Source organism: Brassica napus, chromosome A9 (assembly GCF_020379485.1).
Source record: "Brassica napus cultivar Da-Ae chromosome A9, Da-Ae, whole genome shotgun sequence".
Lineage (NCBI taxonomy): Eukaryota > Viridiplantae > Streptophyta > Magnoliopsida > Brassicales > Brassicaceae > Brassica > Brassica napus.
The window spans coordinates 8,304,353-8,321,582 of NC_063442.1; the positions used below are offsets into that span (position 1 = coordinate 8,304,353).

A 17,230-nucleotide genomic window follows, 5' to 3' on the forward strand; every position below is an offset into this window, starting at 1 on the left:
CAATGGCCGAGACTGAGAGAATCTCGCTAATTCCAATTTTACTGTTCCTCATTTCTCGGAAATGAGAGCTTATATCCTAATGATGACAAGACTATAAACGTGACTCTTCAGTCTCTCCATTTATTCGTGGAGTTCTTTCACGAAAAAGTATGTATGATACTTTATGCAAGAGCGCTTTTACATTATTTCCCGTTCTCATTTTCGTTTCCCGGTCGCATACGACCAAATGGGACTTGGTGCTGTTCCGCCAGAGATATACAGTCTCGTCGGCTATAAAGCTGATCTTACCGGAGAGATCGGACTCTCTGGAGACAATCAAGCCAGGCTTCTGCTGCGTGTGCACATGGCTTATTTCGACGCATGAAGGTCTCCAGGTGGTATGAAACTGGAGATTTTGAAGGAAATGCGCGCGAATAGGAAACCTGAAGATACATGTGCACATACATACCGAGCATTGCACCTTTTGAGTTGTGTGCATAACGGAAATGTGGATATATATTATATATATATGGTATATATGCATAAGATCTTCGAGAATTGTTTCTGATTATGAATTTATGATGAAATATAGACATATATATATGATATTTACAAAGCGGGTGGGAGCGAGTCTTGTTTCATCCAAATCAAAATGACAGTACAGCTTTTGTTACCAAAGAGTTGTCTTTCTCACACACTATTATGCCAGAGAAGCTTCATGTTCACGATATATCTCCTCCGCATGAGCTGTTGTTACATAAACTGCATTGGCCAGGGAACTGTTCTTTCTTCCATAGAAAACATACACCAGCACTCCAATCACCAGCCACACAGACACTCGAGCCCATGTCGCAGACCTGTCAAGTTTGCCGGTCAGAGAGATTATCCCTTTTGTTCTTTGGTGATGAAACAAGGAGCATGTGAATGAAGAGATTACTCACCCAAGGTTAACCAAAAGGTACATGTTGATTAGGATGCATATGATTGGCAGGAGTGGCACTAACGGGCATATGAAACCTATTTATTCAAAAATAAAAAAATATTCACACGGAACATGAAATATGATTTGATTATAAGACATCCCTTTCATATGCTTAAGGAATTGATTGTTTACCTCCAGAATGTCCAAAAGTGTGCCTAGCATCATCCTGGTCTATGGAACTCAGAGCAATCAAACCAGCAAGGAGAAGACTTCCACCAATACCACACAGTGGATATCTAATAAACCTGTAAACCATTTCAGCAGATGATGATGATAAGCAAATCAAAATCTTTTTTTAGGAAAATCAATGCTCTAAATAGACAATGGTGGGTGAGAACTAACCCTGGGAAGTTGATGCTTGACGCCGAATAACTTAGAAGGAATGCCCCAATACATGTGAACATAATGCTCCATCCACCGACCTTCCTTCTGTTTTCTTCGCTCAAAACCCCTAAAAAGATCATCAACAAATGTCAAATCTGTGCTCAACGACTTTAGTAGAGAGTAGAGACAAATGGTCTCAAAAGTGGATGCTACTTACAGAATCCAAGAGCTTCTTGCTTCTCCATAACCGAAGCATCATTCTCGCTGATCAAAGGTTGTTTGGTACTGTTACTGGAAGTGCCAACATGATGGGATGACTTTGATTCACCAGGTATGAAGGAAACAGAGTCGATTCTCTCTTGAAGAGATGACGGAAGAGGTTGCTCATCCGGAGGAACATATCTGAGTATCAACACTGAGATTGCCACCATTGTAAACGCCAGAAGTGTCCCAACACTCACCTGCACCATCATCACCACCTCTCAAAATACTAAAAATTACAAAGAAAAAAGTCCCAGTAGACCAAGGAGAAATATAAAAGTATTACCATGCCTGCAAGCTGAGAAACATCCAAAAAGAAGGACAAGGTTGCCGCGCAAAACCCAGTTGCTAAAGTCGCTTTAACCGGAACCTGAGTGCGTCTATTAACATCTGAGAAAAGAGAAGGCAGCAGACCATCCCTAGCCATTGCCATCAGAATTCGCGGCTGAGGGAGAAGGGAACCCATTAGAGCTGAGCAGAGAGCCATGACAGCTCCTAAAGTTATCAGGTATCTACATCAAAATTCCAAAAAAGAAAATAATAAATCTTACAAACTTATTTAAAGTGGTCTAAACGAAACAGAGTGGATCTTAAAGGGTCATGCTCATGTACTTACACAGCCCATTGCATGTCATGACTAGCAAACGCAGAGGAGATGGGAGTGTCAGGATCCATGGCATAATAAGGAACTAAGCCAACAATCACAATGGAGACCATCATGTAGAGAGAACAACAGAGAAAGAGTGCAAGACCAATCCCAATTGGTAAATCCCGTTGGGGATTTTTCACCTGCACATAGATATAACATTATTGCAACAAAAAAAAAAAAAAAGAAAAACAGATAGGTGCCTGGATGGATTGCAAAACTTACTTCCTCAGCAGTACTTGCAAGTGAATCAAACCCAATGAATGCAAAGAATACTGTGGCAGCACCAGCAAACATTCCATCCACTCCGAATGGAAAAAACCTAAAAAGGGAGAAATGTTTTTTCCAGTGATGTTTAAACTATATATCTTTCTTCTCAAGTGATGGTGAGTACTCTTCTTACCCTGTGGGGAGTTCATAACCAGCCCAGCCAGTCTTGAAGCCCAAATAACTGCCAGCTACTATAACAAATAACAAGACACACACATTGACTGCAGTCACAATCCCCTGAGCGAATGTGCTCTGCATATATATATGAAAAAAAAAACAATTTGAACCAGAGTTGAAATGGCTTATCCTGAAGTTTGGCATTAAAAATAAATTAAAGCTTGTATGTACCTCCTTAATTCCCAGGCACAAAAAGCCAGTTACAATGAAAACAAGAATAGCAGCACATGGATCCACAACAACGTCAAGGCCTGGGATCTGGTGACGCGCTAAGATTGAAGGCAAACCATCTTCACCACCAAAAATCAATGCCTGTAATTTTGTTATTAAACCCATTAATTTAAAAACCCATGAGAGAAAAAAGTATTTGAGTAGTTAACATTCAAGCTATGGAGTAACATAAGGATTAAAGGGAGAGACCAGATTAGGGGAAATGCCACGGGCAACAGCAGAGCCACCAATGGTGTATTCCAGAATCAGTGCCCAACCGATCAACCACGCCACACTTTAAAAATTATCAAGAAAAATAAAACAAGTTAGCAGAACAGAAAGAAAGCATTGAGATAGAAGAAGAGGAGTAGTAAAGTACCCTTCGCCAACACAAATGTAAGAATAGTGATAGGCGCTGCCAGCAGAAGGACAACGACTAGAGAGTTCCGCATAGCAAAAGGCAGAGAGTGCAGCGGCGATTCCAGCAATAAGAAAGGACAAAGCAAGAGATGGTCCTGAGTGCTCTCTCGCAACTGTTCCCACAAGAATATACACTCCCGCTCCTATTGTTGCTCCCACACCTAAAAATACAATACAAACCATTGATACACGAAGATTCCCAAAAGCTTTAAGAAAAGGTCAAAAAAAAAGTCGGATGATAAATACTAGTCCGTAGTCAGAAAATGTTACCAATAGCAACCAAGTGAGAAACAGTAAGGGCTTTAGCGAGCTGTTGGTGATGAGAATGTCCATTAGCTGCAGAGTCGACCTGTTTCCTTCGGACCAAACTCCTTACGCAGCCCCATGAATATCCGCCTCCTTCCTTTTGTGTATCCACCAGAAAACCCATCGGAGTCTCCTCAAAAGTTCGATTATTCAATGGAGTTGATTCGATTCTACTACCGATTAAAGGAGGAGGCTAAAGGCAGCAGATACAAAAATGATCTCTCCTTTAAGAAAAGAAAAAGGTGAAATAAATAAAATTATTGGTGGCGTGAGAAAAGAAGGCACTGACAAAATGTTATCCGAACCACTGTCTTGGGGGTCAACTACAACGTGCCTCTTGCCGTATCGGTAAAGCTTCTCTATATTTTATATATATATTATTTTGGTCCAATGGCTGTTAACAATGTGTGCTCATGCTTTAATTACAAAGAAAGGATAAAATCTTTTATATATTAATTGAGAAATAATTGTAGACTCTCTATAAAAATAATTTTAGAATCTTTACAAATATAAATTTAAATACTAGAATAATTACAATGCATGTTGTTCATTCATTGGTTCATCAAAACATATACTATATTTTCACTAAATTAATCATAAAATTAATTAGTAAGCAACATATAATATTTATTTCTTTTTAATTAAATAAAAGCTACATAATTATCTAATATAATTTAAAATATATTGAAAATTAATGATTAAATAATAAATATTTTATAACAAATTGTATATTCTTAAATTATTTTAGATAATCATATTAACCATATAATAAAAATATTGATTTTTTTACATATTATATTTAAATTTTAGAAAGAAATATAAATTAAAAAAAATTATTCACATTGAAATTTAGTGATCACTGGTTAAATATTTTACTATAAAATGATACAAATAATTTTAATTTAAATTTTACTTTTTATATATTATATTTAAATTTTAGAAAGAAATATAAATTAAATTAAACTATATATCATATAAAAACCTATAAATGTTTTAATTTAAAAATTAAGAAATATATATCATACTTGAATTGATAACATGTAAATATTAAGCGCAGTTTTAAATTGGTTAGATCATTAAAATAGATTTGACTTTTACAGAAAAAATATTTATTTGATAAATATTTTGTAAAATATATTATTATGTGCATTACACAGATTATTACCTAGTGTAATTATAAACTCCGAACACCATTGTCAGTAGATTTTCACATCCGCTATTTGGCCAATGGACGACACTATAATCCGATGGATGAGTTGTTAATTTTAGTGATATAGATAACTAAATCAATTTTAAAATCTTGTATATATATACACTTATATATATCAAAAATAAAGATGGTATAATCATTCTCACTCATAAATCATTCTTACTCACAAACTAAAATGTCTTCCTTGCACACTAAAGCTAACTCCAGCAGCACCGTAAAACGTAAAAATAGCGTGTGATGTGATGTTTTTTCTCTCCAACCGAACGGTATATGCAATTGCATTTTAGAGTGATTCTATTTTTCGCTATAATATCCCACTAAATTTGGTGTAACTCTGTAGCAACGATAAAATATTTTTTTTATATCAAGACTGTTTATTCTATATATTATTTAATTATGTTTGGTTACATTAGATTTCTATGATTATTCTACAATTGGATTAAATATTTTTAAAATGCCATAGTTATTTTGTTATATTTAATTTTTAATTAATATGAAATATTAATTTATATAAAAAATTAAATACATTAAATATTAGTTTAAACATTTGAAATAGAAATATCTTTCTAGTTACAGTTTTAATATTAATTTAAATATTTTAGTCATAAAAATAATTAATATTTATTAAAACTATTAAAAACTAAGAGAATTTTGATTAATAATGTAATAATAAAAAATATTACCTTTTAGTGTAATACAGTATTTGATGTTGTGGGTGGAGATGCCCTAAAATATCCCAATGGGTTGGATATGCCCTAAAGTACCCCAATGGTGTTAACCTAAAGGAATCCATATTTTTGGGTTTAGTTTTAATACCACTTGTAATGTTTCGATGGAGGTTTAACCTCGTAAACAAAGACCACGTCCATAGTAAACAAGCCAAAATAAGAAAAACCGAATATAACATTTTTCTCGTATTAAATTGGCAGATTGACTAATCTTCTGTAAACCACACTTAACTTTTAATCTAACTGATGGATCAACTTCAAACTGATGGCATTGGAAAACTAATTTAGGGCCTGACTGTTTCAAACGCAGCGGTTGCGTTTGCGGCTGCGGGAGTTTGTGGATGCGGGCGGTTGCGGTTTCTAGCGGTTTTAAGAGATTTGTACGACTCGTATTGCAGTTAAAAATTGGTGCGTTTGCGGGTGACTTATGACTGGTTAACTACCAAATGCAGTAATAATCAAATAATAGATTAACAATATTTACATTTAATATAATTATAAAAATATCAATTTTAATAAATATAAAATTTATATTTAGAAAGTTATAATTTTAATTTTTTGAAATTTTTTTGAAATTGTTTTTATTATTAAATTTTATAATATTAATTAAAATATAATAGATATATTTTAATATTTTCATAATTTAAATTTTAAAATTTTTATTAAATATTTTTGCTTTTGTATATATATTGTTTTAAAAAAAAAGAAAAAATTTTTACCCTCCCGCAACCGCCCGCAACCGCAAACGCTAGCTGGAGCCAGCTTTTGAATTTATGAGATTCGGAGCGGTTTGAAGCGGTTTAGAACGATTTGAATGATTGTTGCAAACCGCCGACAACCGCTACTAACCGCAAAAGCTGCGTTTGCGGGTGGTAGCGGGAAAACCAATCGCCCCCTTAGTTATGTACCTTGTGTCGAAGTTGAGTTTTTTGAAAGCTCAAAAAAAATTTTTTAATGATCCTGCAATAACGAAAATGAGATAAATTCCGGTTAACCATAATGATTTTCCTATTTCATCCAGATTTGTAGAAAAATATTCCTATTATTGTTTCAGATGGATTTCTCTGATTTCAAATTTGATAACAATATTCTCGATTTAATTCCGATGGCATTCAACTAAAATTGGAACTGATTTGTTTTTGCTCTATTCATTTTTTGTAGGGTTTGTGGCTTCAATCATTGTTTGCTTTTGACTGTTTCGTCTCTTTTCACCATTGAATCGACCTTTTTGAGTAACTAGGAAGCTCAGAGCCTAACTTATTTATGTCCATGTGGATTTGCGCCTCGAAATTGAGGTTTTAAGCAAAGCTTTTTTACGGAAGATTGAGTTGAGAAGAAGGGTTAATTCGTTCCAGTTTCCTTGAAATATATGTCTCTCAATGGTCCAACATAAAGTAAATCGGATTTGCACCGTGGAAGAACCCCAAGATGACCACCATTCTCTTTCTCAAATTTCGGAGAGATTAGCGTGTTTATTTGTCTCAACAAAGTGGTTGACTTTCGTGAACAATTAATTCTCTTATTCTGTACATAATTGACTTCTTCGATCTTTTTTCTTTTGAAAGCAAAAATAGAAAAGTCTTTATATAAACGCTTATTAGGTTCGAAGTAACGTGCACATCTGCTATTTTTGTTCGAAAGCTTTTTCCAACTTTCAATTTTGTAAAGTAGATAGACACTTATAATTTACATTCAGCTGCTCTTTTTTGAATGACAAATTTTCATAGTTTACTTATTGCTAAGATGGATCAATCATAGAACGGCCACGTTGAAAGAATAAAAAACAAAACTGTGTATTCTATATTACTAGATTACAATATAGACATTTCGGGACTGAGAAAAGGTACATTATCCACACTCAGCAATGTGTACACACATTTTATACGCCTAACTAGTAAGTATGTATAAATAGTATTCCCACAAATAAAAGAATCCTAATCTAACTTATTTAATATTATTCACTTGTATTTTAGACCCGAACTGGCAATCCATAATTGTTGAATACTCTGATCCTTCCGTCCCAAGTCGCTGTCACAATCACAAGCCCCCACATGTGAGGCTGCAACACATTCTTCAGAAGCTTCAGCTTCTTCCCTCTACTGCTCACTATTGTTGAGTCATCGTCCAGCTGCTCTTCTGGCCATGTTGTTGATCCTTTCATTGGGGAGAAACAGCTGTCCATTTTCCCTATCTTCTTGTCCATATCTGTGATGCAGTCGCTCAGGCTGTTCCTGTTTGCTTGCCTCAACCAAGGTATAGCCACAGACGCATTCTGTGAGATAAAACTCTCATATGACTTGATTCTTTTCGGCTTTCCGGAAGATGGCTTCTTGCTGGGTAACTGAGAGTTATTCCACACATGAATCCCTGAGTCTTCGGTTGTTGACACGATGTGTTTCCCGTCCAAAGTAAACGAGGCACATGTTGTGCAGACACCAGAAGCTGCAAAAGGAAGCAAGAAAAAAAGTTAATACATCTTTCTCCTTAAGCGAAAAACGCACTCATTGTCTCAGTCATACTAACCTTTAAGCTTGCAGATAACATCCTCTCCAGATATGATACGAATCTGTGAATCAGCACACGTAACCATTACTTTGTCCGAGTCATTGGGAAAATACTCAATACCAGTGATCCTTTTGCTTGGCACCTTCTTCTTCCCATGTGTTAAGCTAACCTCCCTGTCCATTTGCAGCTGATTATCTGAAAATGCATAAATATGAAAAATCAGCTCCTGAATTATCCACATTACATATAAACAATGAATCTCAAATAAAAATCTGAAAGGGAGCAAATACATACCAAGTAAAAGGTAGAAGCGACAGTCTCCTGTTATGGAACCTATTGCAGCAGCCTGAAAAGAATCTCTAGTAAGCAACTTAATCATGTATATCTGAAATTTATTTTTTCGGTGTTTCAAAATACCTTTGCATCTGGACGATAACACACGGCTGTCACAATATCCCTTACATCAGTGTAGTCAACAACCCGACAGCGAGACACGTCCCATATTCGCACTTTCCCATCAATGGATCCGCTAATGAAGTAATTATCATCCACAGGGTTGAATGCCACACAAGTCACTACGTAAGGAGGTTGTGAGTGAGTACAAACATCATACAAAGAATGGAAAAAGCATCATTGACCGAAGAGAAAAGAAACTCACCAAAATTGTTATGAGCGAACGTTCCGAGACATTCATCACAACCTACTCTCCATAACCGTACACTCTCGTCCACAGAACATGACAGGAGATACTGCACCAAAGTGGTCAAAAATGTAAGAAGCGATCACTTTGAAAGACCATAAAAAAAAAAAACATATGTAAGATTTTTACCCCATTTTCGGACCAGGAAAGATCTAAGATCTCACCGGTATGCCCTCTGAACTCATGCATAGGCTTCTCGGATATACTGAAGATCTTAGATGGCAACACAACGCAAGTTGAGTCCGATGACTTCCTCAGAAAGCTACTCGTCTTCTTCTTCTTCTTCTTCTCACTGTTGACATTAAGAGACTCAACCTGAGAATGTTGGTTCATGCCAAAGTAAACACCAGAATCAACCACAGGGACTTGATACTCGTCTGTTCTCTCTTCCTCGGTTACACTCCAAACTCGAACAACACAGTCTTCACCAGCGCTTGCAATGAATTTTCCATCAGGAGAGAACTTCATGGCTAAGATGGAGCCATCGTGCGCTGAAAAATCTTGGTCGACGCACAGAGAGGAGAGCTCCTTGAACTGCTTTTTGTACGTCTGCACACTCGTAGTTGCTGCTGATTCGCAATCTAGTGATTCGAGGACGTGCGTGAGAGCACCTAGCTTCTTTAACCAAAACTGCGCACCTTTCTTGGAGGAATCGTCTCGGAAGCTGCCCGATCTGCTTGAACTTGATTCGCTCAATCCTTGACTGCTGTTCCTGGAAAAGATTAAGGATCGATCGTCTGTTTCCTCGGATGAAGAAACTGAGGATCGATCAAATACAGAGGAGGAGGAAGTTGATTCGTTCCTCGACAACAACAACGAATCATCCTCTTTCAAAGAGCCGTTGACGACAAGTTCAGAAACTGGAACAGAGGGTGGTTGAAGAAGTTCATCATCTTCAGAGACAGAGGAGGAGGAGGAGTCGTTGTCTTCGGTAGACTTATTGAAACTAAAGGCCATGGATTGGAGGAACTTACGGCGTCGGTTGGAAACACTGTCGGGGTCATTGGTCCAAAGATGAAAACCAAAATCCTGGGGAACATCATCACTAGGGGCGTCAAAGAAACATTCTTCGTCTTCATCATCGCCACGAGTACCCATCTCTTCTGTTCGGTAACCAAAGAATAAAAATAAATCAACTTTGGCTAACCATAATAAAAGTCTCAACGTTTGGCGTGGTAGTCAATTTAAACTGTAGAGAGACTAGTCGTCGTATGATTAGTAAAAAAAGAATTGAAAATTCAAAAGAAAAAATAAGAGTCAAAATCTATAAAGTTGGGCGGAATAAAGAAGAATAAAAGTATGTAGCCAACCTAACAAACAAACAAAGGTCGATGAAGAGATTGCTTCCAAGTCAAAATATTACACAATTCAATTATTACAGAGACTGAAGAACAAGAAGTGATGAGGGATTTAGTTTACCTGTCTCACCAAACCAATAATTTGCTCTTCCTACAAACCAAATACAAGAACAAAAGTAAAGAAAAATACAAAATATAGATCGAAGAAGAAGAAGAAAGAAAGGTCTCTTGTTTATAAACCGAAGGAAGCAAGGAAGGGGTATGTGTCGGTTCGATTCACACTGTTTTGTATAAAACCCTTTCGTCCCTAATTTGAATCAACCAATGTTTGGAAATGGTTTTAAAGAGTTGCAATTTAATAGCGAGATTAGCGGTTGGGGTTTAGAAAATGGAGCGTGTTTTTTTTTGACATAAAAAAAATAGGGAAAATTGTTTTTTTAGACTAAAAAAACACATACATTGTCCTAATAGGATAAGTCTAACATAAGATTGTCTCATTAGACTAATATTTACCAAAATCCCAAGTCTATCCTTCGAAAATACAAATATAAACTAATTATAATTTATTAAAATATTATACTTTAAATTAACTAAATTAAATCAAAATCAACACATAAAAAATACCCAAATTAATTTTCTTAACCCTAATCTCGTTATCTCTTGCCTTTCTCTCTAGGTGGCGACAAAGAAACCCGCTCTCTTACGGTGGAGCAACAAAGGCGAGACTTCTTCTCCGACGTAAAGAGTGTGTGCTCTGGCTTAGATCGTTTATCTCTCATGGTGGAGCGACGAAGACTAGACTTCTTCTCCGGCTTTAAGGTAACGTAGAGTCTTCTCCTTTCTATTTACTTTTCATGCTTGTAATCTCGTGTCTAATATTCTTGTTTTGTGTCGTTCGCTGCATTTTTGGAATGATAATGCTTCGTTGTCTGTTTCTTGATTAAGGTTTTCTGTTTATGAGTTTTTAGAATCAGAGAAAATGACGGCATTACAGAGGAGACTCTCGGTCTGTGTTTTCTGCAACTGAGGAAGTGGTTCTCACGCTCGTGTGAAGGATTGCGGGTTAAGAGTGTTGATTGCAAATCTTTATACCAGATGTAAGTTTCTTTCACAAACTATTTTTTGGTTTATCTGATGAATGGCCAGTATCATCATTCTTAATCTAATTTTTCTTCTGCTTGGTCTTAGTTTCATGGAGATTTGAAGACTAATGATATGGCTACATGGAACCATCCGAGTTCTGTTCTTGAAAGCATGTCTAGTCTACAAATATTCAACTGGTTACGACACGTTGGGAGATCACAAGATAGAGACATATGCGGTTGTATCTTGAATATCTCAATGGTAGATGTGCAAGTTGAATCACCCTCCACAGAATTCCCTGATGACTTCTATAGCTGAAACAATGAGCATTGAAATTTAGTTTGAAGCCACCAAAACCTCAAACCAAAAATTAGATAACTTCAAATTAGTTCACATCGGTTCATATTTGCTAGTAGACTCTGCATGGTGTTGCAACAAGGTTGTTAAAATTATAGCCAAACGTTTTGAACCTTCTGTTTGGTTGGTTTTATACTTGTGTTGACTCCAGATATATGATGAAGCATTTTTGTCTTTCCAAGAGATTACTATATGCACTTATAGAAAAGAATAGATGCATTTCTTTCATGTGATCATACAGATTCTACAATACCATTGGCAAACAAAAATTGAAGCAAAGTAACATTATTTCAAATGATTATATGATTGCGTTTGGTTAGTGAGTAAAAAAATCTGGGGAAGATGATGAACAAATTACGATTAATGTCACTCATTAAAAAAAAGAAAATGCCGTTTTGTTGCATCAATTCCAAAGCAAGTAACTTTTCCCTTTTTTTATCAACATTAAAACTCCAACCTGAAGCTACAAATAATTATCAAACACCACATGAGGCATAGACATGAATCATGGTAGAAATAATGTGAAATTTTTATGAAAATTTGTGAACAATCAATAGGATATAGAAGACGGCGAAGAAGGTTACCTAGTTTTTTTTTCGTTTTTTAGTTCCTTTTTCGTTTTTTTAAATCTATTTTTTCAAAATATAAAAGTGAATATTCTCAAATATTTTGTTTCCATATTTTTAGGAACTGATTTCTTATCCGTAGAATACAGTTACTCTGTAGAAATCGGTTTCTACAGGTTTTTAGAATTATAGTAATGTGTAGATTTTGATTTCTACATGTTTTAGATTTATATTAAATATGTAGAAGTCGGTTTCTACGTGTTTTAGATTTATATTAATGTGTAGATTTTGATTTCTAAAGATTTTAGAATGGTAGTTTAAGCGCGGAATGTGTATTCTAAATATTTTTAGAATACTCCTATTTACGTAGATCACGTATTCTAAACATTGTAGATTCAATGAAAAAAGTAGATTTCGTTTTCTACTTCGTAGAATGCCATTTCTACTTTATTTAGAACATAATCTGAAATTTATGATTTCAACTTTTTTATAACTGAAAAAAATACCACTAAGTTCATATAAGTATTTTATCAAAAGTGATTATTTTTTCAAATTTTTTTTGTTTGTAAAACTGTTTATTAAATTTATATTCAAAAATATTAAAGGGTGTTATAGGTAAAAATGGCACAAAATAGAGATTAGTCTAAAGGGACATAGTTATCATTTTTTTGCTCTAAAAAAACAATTTTCCCAAAAAAATAACGTTTTGGGATTTTATTCGATAGTAGGTAGAAGGAAAGAAATACTACTCCCTCCGTTTTTTAATATAGGTCGTTTTAGACAAATTTTTTTGTTCCAAATTATATCTCGTTTTCGTTTTTCTATGTAAAATTTATTAATAATTAATGTTGTACGACCAATGGTAATATATCTTCTATTTTTCTATTGGTTGAATTGTGGTTAGATAAATAATTAATGATATTTTTGTTTAGAAGATATAAGAAATTAATGGTTTTCTTAATCTACGTGCATAACTGTAAAACGACTTATATTAAAAAACGGAGAGAGTAGTTGTTAAAAAAAAAAGAGACTACAATTAATTTCATTTTTAACAAGTTAACTAGATTTTGATCTGCACAACCGTACAGATGTTACTTTCAATTTTATATGTATATATATTTATATTAGATCATTAGCGATATATATTTTAAATTTTAATTTTAATCATTTATTTAAATATTTAAATAATTATTTCAAATATAATAATTTATAGTTTACACGTTGTAAATAATCAATTGTTTAAAATCATCATATGTATTTGTTGCTTCTTATTATATATTTATCTTATTGTATTTTCATTTAGTTATTAAACAAATTATTATGTTCATGAAAAAATATATTTAAAAATTATTTTGTATTTAATTTATTTTAAATTTTTACGTGCCCTTTAAAACTGTATTTCATTTTAGTAATATTTTTACGTTTATTCATTTTAAATAATATATTATTGTATATACAAAAATATTTACTTTTTTACACGTATTGTAGTCTATCATCATATTACTATATATTAAGCAATGTATCTTTCCAGAATAAAATGTATTTATGTTTTATAAGATAAATAGATAGATATGTCTCTAAGTTTTTTATATGCCAAACAAAATCTGCTTCTATGTTCATTTTGAGGAAAATATTAAATTAAATTTTATTTGTTGTATTCTTATATATATATATATATGTGTGTGTGTGTGTGTGTGTGAATTATATTAATCATCAAATTATTTATCATATATTTTAAAAATAACTTTATATGTTTTAATAAACACATTTATACTTTATGTTTTGTATGTGAAATGAAATAATAATATACATGAATATATAACATTTAAATTTCGTGGTCACATTTAAAAAATTTTATTTAATTGATTGTATAATTTGGTTAGAAAATAATCTTGTTAGAAAATAATTGTAATTTTGGCAAGTTTGGTTAAAAATAATCTAATAAAATAATTGTTTTTTGGTTAATTAATTAAATTTGTTAAGTTTGGATAAAGAAAAATCTAACAAAATAATTAGTTAATTAATAGTAGTTATTAATTTAGTGGTACAAGTTGGTAAATATTAAAGTGAAGTAAATGTTGTTTCCAAAAGGTATTTCAGTTTCAGTAATATAAATTACATATACATATTTTTGTTACTAGATTACATATACATACAAACTAAGAATTAAGCAAAAGACGGTACAACCATTGGATTGATAGCTTTAAGTCATCGAACACATAGCCAAATTGTGGTTGCGATTCCAAAATACCTTTTGAAAAATGCAAAGAAAACGAAGGTGGAGTCCTCTCGATAGGAGACGAAGGTGGATCAACCTCCAGATTCAGAGTGGCGAACAAAGCAGGGAGAGTGAGGAAAACCGCGACAAAGCAAAATGCAAAAAAGAGAAGGGAAAGAAGGAGACCGCCTCTGGGGCCGACACGCGCGTACATGCTCTGTCGGATGCTAAAGCTTACTTAAGTTCGGTGAGAGACGCGAGAGAATATTCAGGAGGATAGAGAGAGAGCTTTCTTCTTCTTTTTTTCTTATCAATTAATTTCCTTTTAGATTTCTCCCTTATCTCATCCTTTGTTTACTCCACCTCTTCACAATCTGTCTCCTTACAAAAAAAATAGACCAATGCAATTCTCCAGCGATATCTTCGGTGTTCTCACCGACACTCTCTCTGGTGTTCTCTCTGCTGGGTATCACAGCTCCTTCTTTTCGTCTTCATCGGAGTTTTGTCACTGAAAGAGAGATATGGAAGAAGACATCAAGAAGATCGTTGAATCAAAAAGTTAAATTTAAAGTGATTCAATGTAGTTCAACGTTAAGAACAAGATATATTCTAATACAATTAGTTAGGATTTCTTCTTAGATTTTTTCAGATTTAAAAACATAAAAAATACGAAAATATAAATTACATATTTTACAAAGATAGAATATAGACCAAAGGTCAAAATACATATTAGATAAAATAGAACATAGAGAAAAGGTTAGAACTTAAATACTACTATGTTTAGAACATAGCAACACATGTAAGAACTTGATGTTTTATCTACACTATATAATATAGTAAGATATAGAATACAAGTTAATATTCTTAGTTTTTTTTTCACAATGAAATAAAAAGCCTACCATATATATAGTACTTTATAAATAACAGACTTTTTGGTTAGAACTGAGACTAGAGTATTTCATATGTGGATAGATCATAGAGAAGATTTTAGAATATGAATTATTTTTATAACGTATACAATAAGTTAGAACGTCTATTTTATCTTTGTAAAAAAGGTATAACATACATTCCAACAAATTTAGATCTAACATATCTAAAATTTTTGGATTTCAATTTTTGTATATCATAGATATAAAATATTCTTATGAAGGTATTGTTTTTTTCATATTTCCTGATTACTATATAATTTTCTAACAACTCTTTTCGTTATTACGAGGACAATTATATCCAAAACTTACCAATTAATGCAAAGAAATAAAGGCACAAAAAAAATTCTCACTATAGCTTATTTTACCAAATTCCCTTAAATATATGCATTCTTTTAGTTTTTGGATTAATGTTTTTAGCTTTTAAATTTTAGTTTTTAGTTTTTAGGTTTCCGGTTTTGGTTTTTAATTTGTAGTTTTTTTTTGTTTTTTTTTCTTATAGATCGTTTTTCAAATAGTAATTTGTTTTAATTTAATTTTGAATATAATAGATTATATTTTTGAATCATAATATTATTCTTGAATGAAAATATTATTTAATTAATTATTAATTTGTAAAGTGGCAATTTTCGAAAAATAACTGGTTTCATTTTTATACATAAACCTACATTTTTCGATTTTGTTTATAAAATGATAAGGTTTTTGAAAAACTAGATTCCTTGAATTTTATATAATAGATTTCTTAAAATATATTAAAATGGTTTTCTAAAAAAGTAAAACGAAAATTTAAGTATCTGATTGGATAAAAAATAGTTTAAAAAAACAAAAAAAACTATTATAAGAAACACAATCAATCAACACCTTAATTAAGAGATTAATGTTTTTGCTGTTTTGCCTATTTTAACATACAATAAATTAGATTTATTAATATCCAGAAAATTAAACAAAATTAGTCGGCAGTTTTGAGTCCAAAATAAATTTTCATTTGGTCAAAATAAATCTGTCATTTGTAAACATGTGTCTTGGCTATCTTGTTTATAGGAAGTGGCTTGTGGAAAACGTGACTTGATATTCTTAACACTTTTATCACGTAGATCCATTATTTCATTCTAATAATAATAATCATAATAACAATGATAAATTAACCAATAATAATAAACAAATGAAATAGTGACTACCAAACGTGTAAACTAAAAGCAGATAGCACGGACATAAAAAATAGAGAGGGACAAATATTTTGCCTTCGTTTATGTTTTTCCTAATTTATAAAATTAGTTAAACGACCAAACAAATCAAATTATTTTAGTAATTTATTTTGCAATGTGATCACACGACTTTTGAGCCATTTGGCGTTTACTCATTCACGTTCATCGCCTCACTTGGCATAAATCATCTATTCTATTAAAAGGGAAGCATTCATGATAAATCTACTTATAAATGTTATTTGAACCTTTCTTTTTTTTTATTTTTTGATCTTCCTTATCTATTATATGTTATCCATATTTAATCTCACTTTGTTATCAGCAAAATAAATATTATTAATTAGGCTTTGGATGTTTAACTTAAAAAGAATAATTTAACAAATACAACCCATTCAGAAAAGAAAATTATAAATCCAATTAACTTTTGTTACAGAAAAAAATTTAACCAAATTAACTTTAGACTATTTTTTTATAAAATCTCAAATTATGAAGACCATTTTATACATAAATACATATAAATGTAACATTATTTAAATTGTATGGATTTCTAATAATAACATATCTGTCACAAACTGATTTTTTTTTTTTGAAAAAGTTGATAACAGTTTGATAGAAAATTAAAAAAAGGAAAAAAATAATACTTGCTTCACTATTTTGGTAGGTTGATAATTAATATATTTATAAATAAACTTAACAATATTTGTTAAAAGAAATTTCTTATACAAGTCAAATATATATTCATCTATCAAAAATTTATAAAACAAAAAACAAATTATATTTTTTCTCAGTGGGTTAATAACGGTCTTTTTGATTTTCAAATACTTTTACTATATTCATTTTATTATATTCTATTCCACTATAT

The 17,230-nt window shown here is 32.3% G+C and overlaps 2 protein-coding genes and 1 long non-coding RNA gene across 4 annotated transcripts; 1 reads left to right on the forward strand and 2 right to left on the reverse strand.

The window, feature by feature from the left end:
* Positions 1-529: 529 nt before the first annotated feature.
* Positions 530-3,914, reverse strand: LOC125577819 (cationic amino acid transporter 2, vacuolar-like). Its single transcript, XM_048739727.1, has 13 exons — positions 3,540-3,914; positions 3,229-3,430; positions 3,060-3,144; positions 2,811-2,951; positions 2,596-2,714; positions 2,418-2,514; positions 2,163-2,335; positions 1,833-2,058; positions 1,503-1,746; positions 1,304-1,412; positions 1,094-1,206; positions 921-996; positions 530-836 (listed from the first exon to the last, which is right to left on the reverse strand). Exons 1-13 carry the CDS (start codon positions 3,697-3,699, stop codon positions 680-682), a joined length of 1,902 nt encoding a protein of 633 aa, XP_048595684.1. The 5' UTR covers positions 3,700-3,914; the 3' UTR covers positions 530-679.
* A 3,374-nt stretch (positions 3,915-7,288) lies between these two features.
* Positions 7,289-10,315, reverse strand: LOC111200919 (WD repeat-containing protein 44-like). Of its 2 annotated transcripts, none has more exons than XM_022692486.2 (7): positions 10,138-10,315; positions 8,848-9,821; positions 8,677-8,767; positions 8,436-8,593; positions 8,313-8,364; positions 8,037-8,213; positions 7,289-7,955 (listed from the first exon to the last, which is right to left on the reverse strand). In XM_022692486.2, exons 2-7 carry the CDS (start codon positions 9,814-9,816, stop codon positions 7,483-7,485), a joined length of 1,920 nt encoding a protein of 639 aa, XP_022548207.2. In that variant the 5' UTR covers positions 9,817-9,821; positions 10,138-10,315; the 3' UTR covers positions 7,289-7,482. The 2 variants fall into 2 exon arrangements, with proteins under 2 accessions (XP_022548207.2, XP_022548208.2); XM_022692487.2 differs by having other exon boundaries at positions 8,848-9,818; positions 10,138-10,279.
* A 192-nt stretch (positions 10,316-10,507) lies between these two features.
* Positions 10,508-11,634, forward strand: LOC125577820. The gene is made up of 3 exons (XR_007316209.1): positions 10,508-10,835; positions 10,985-11,113; positions 11,205-11,634. It is a non-coding gene; the product is annotated as an uncharacterized LOC125577820 (long non-coding RNA).
* Positions 11,635-17,230: the final 5,596 nt, after the last annotated feature.

Bases quoted from the DNA above. Each gene is read 5' to 3' on its own strand.
- LOC125577819 (XM_048739727.1), bottom strand. From the start codon at position 3,699: ATGGGTTTTCTGGTGGATACACAAAAGGAAGGAGGCGGATATTCATGG. The intron at 2,336-2,417 runs GTAAGTTTTGCA...ATCTATGTGCAG, and splicing joins TTGCAAGTACTGCTGAGGAA to GTGAAAAATCCCCAACGGGA. The intron at 1,747-1,832 runs GTAATACTTTTA...ATGATGGTGCAG, and splicing joins TTTCTCAGCTTGCAGGCATG to GTGAGTGTTGGGACACTTCT.
- LOC111200919 (XM_022692486.2), bottom strand. From the start codon at position 9,816: ATGGGTACTCGTGGCGATGATGAAGACGAAGAATGTTTCTTTGACGCC. The intron at 8,768-8,847 runs GTAAAAATCTTA...ACTTTGGTGCAG, and splicing joins TTTCCTGGTCCGAAAATGGG to TATCTCCTGTCATGTTCTGT. The intron at 7,956-8,036 runs GTTAGTATGACT...TTCCTTTTGCAG, and splicing joins TGTTATCTGCAAGCTTAAAG to CTTCTGGTGTCTGCACAACA.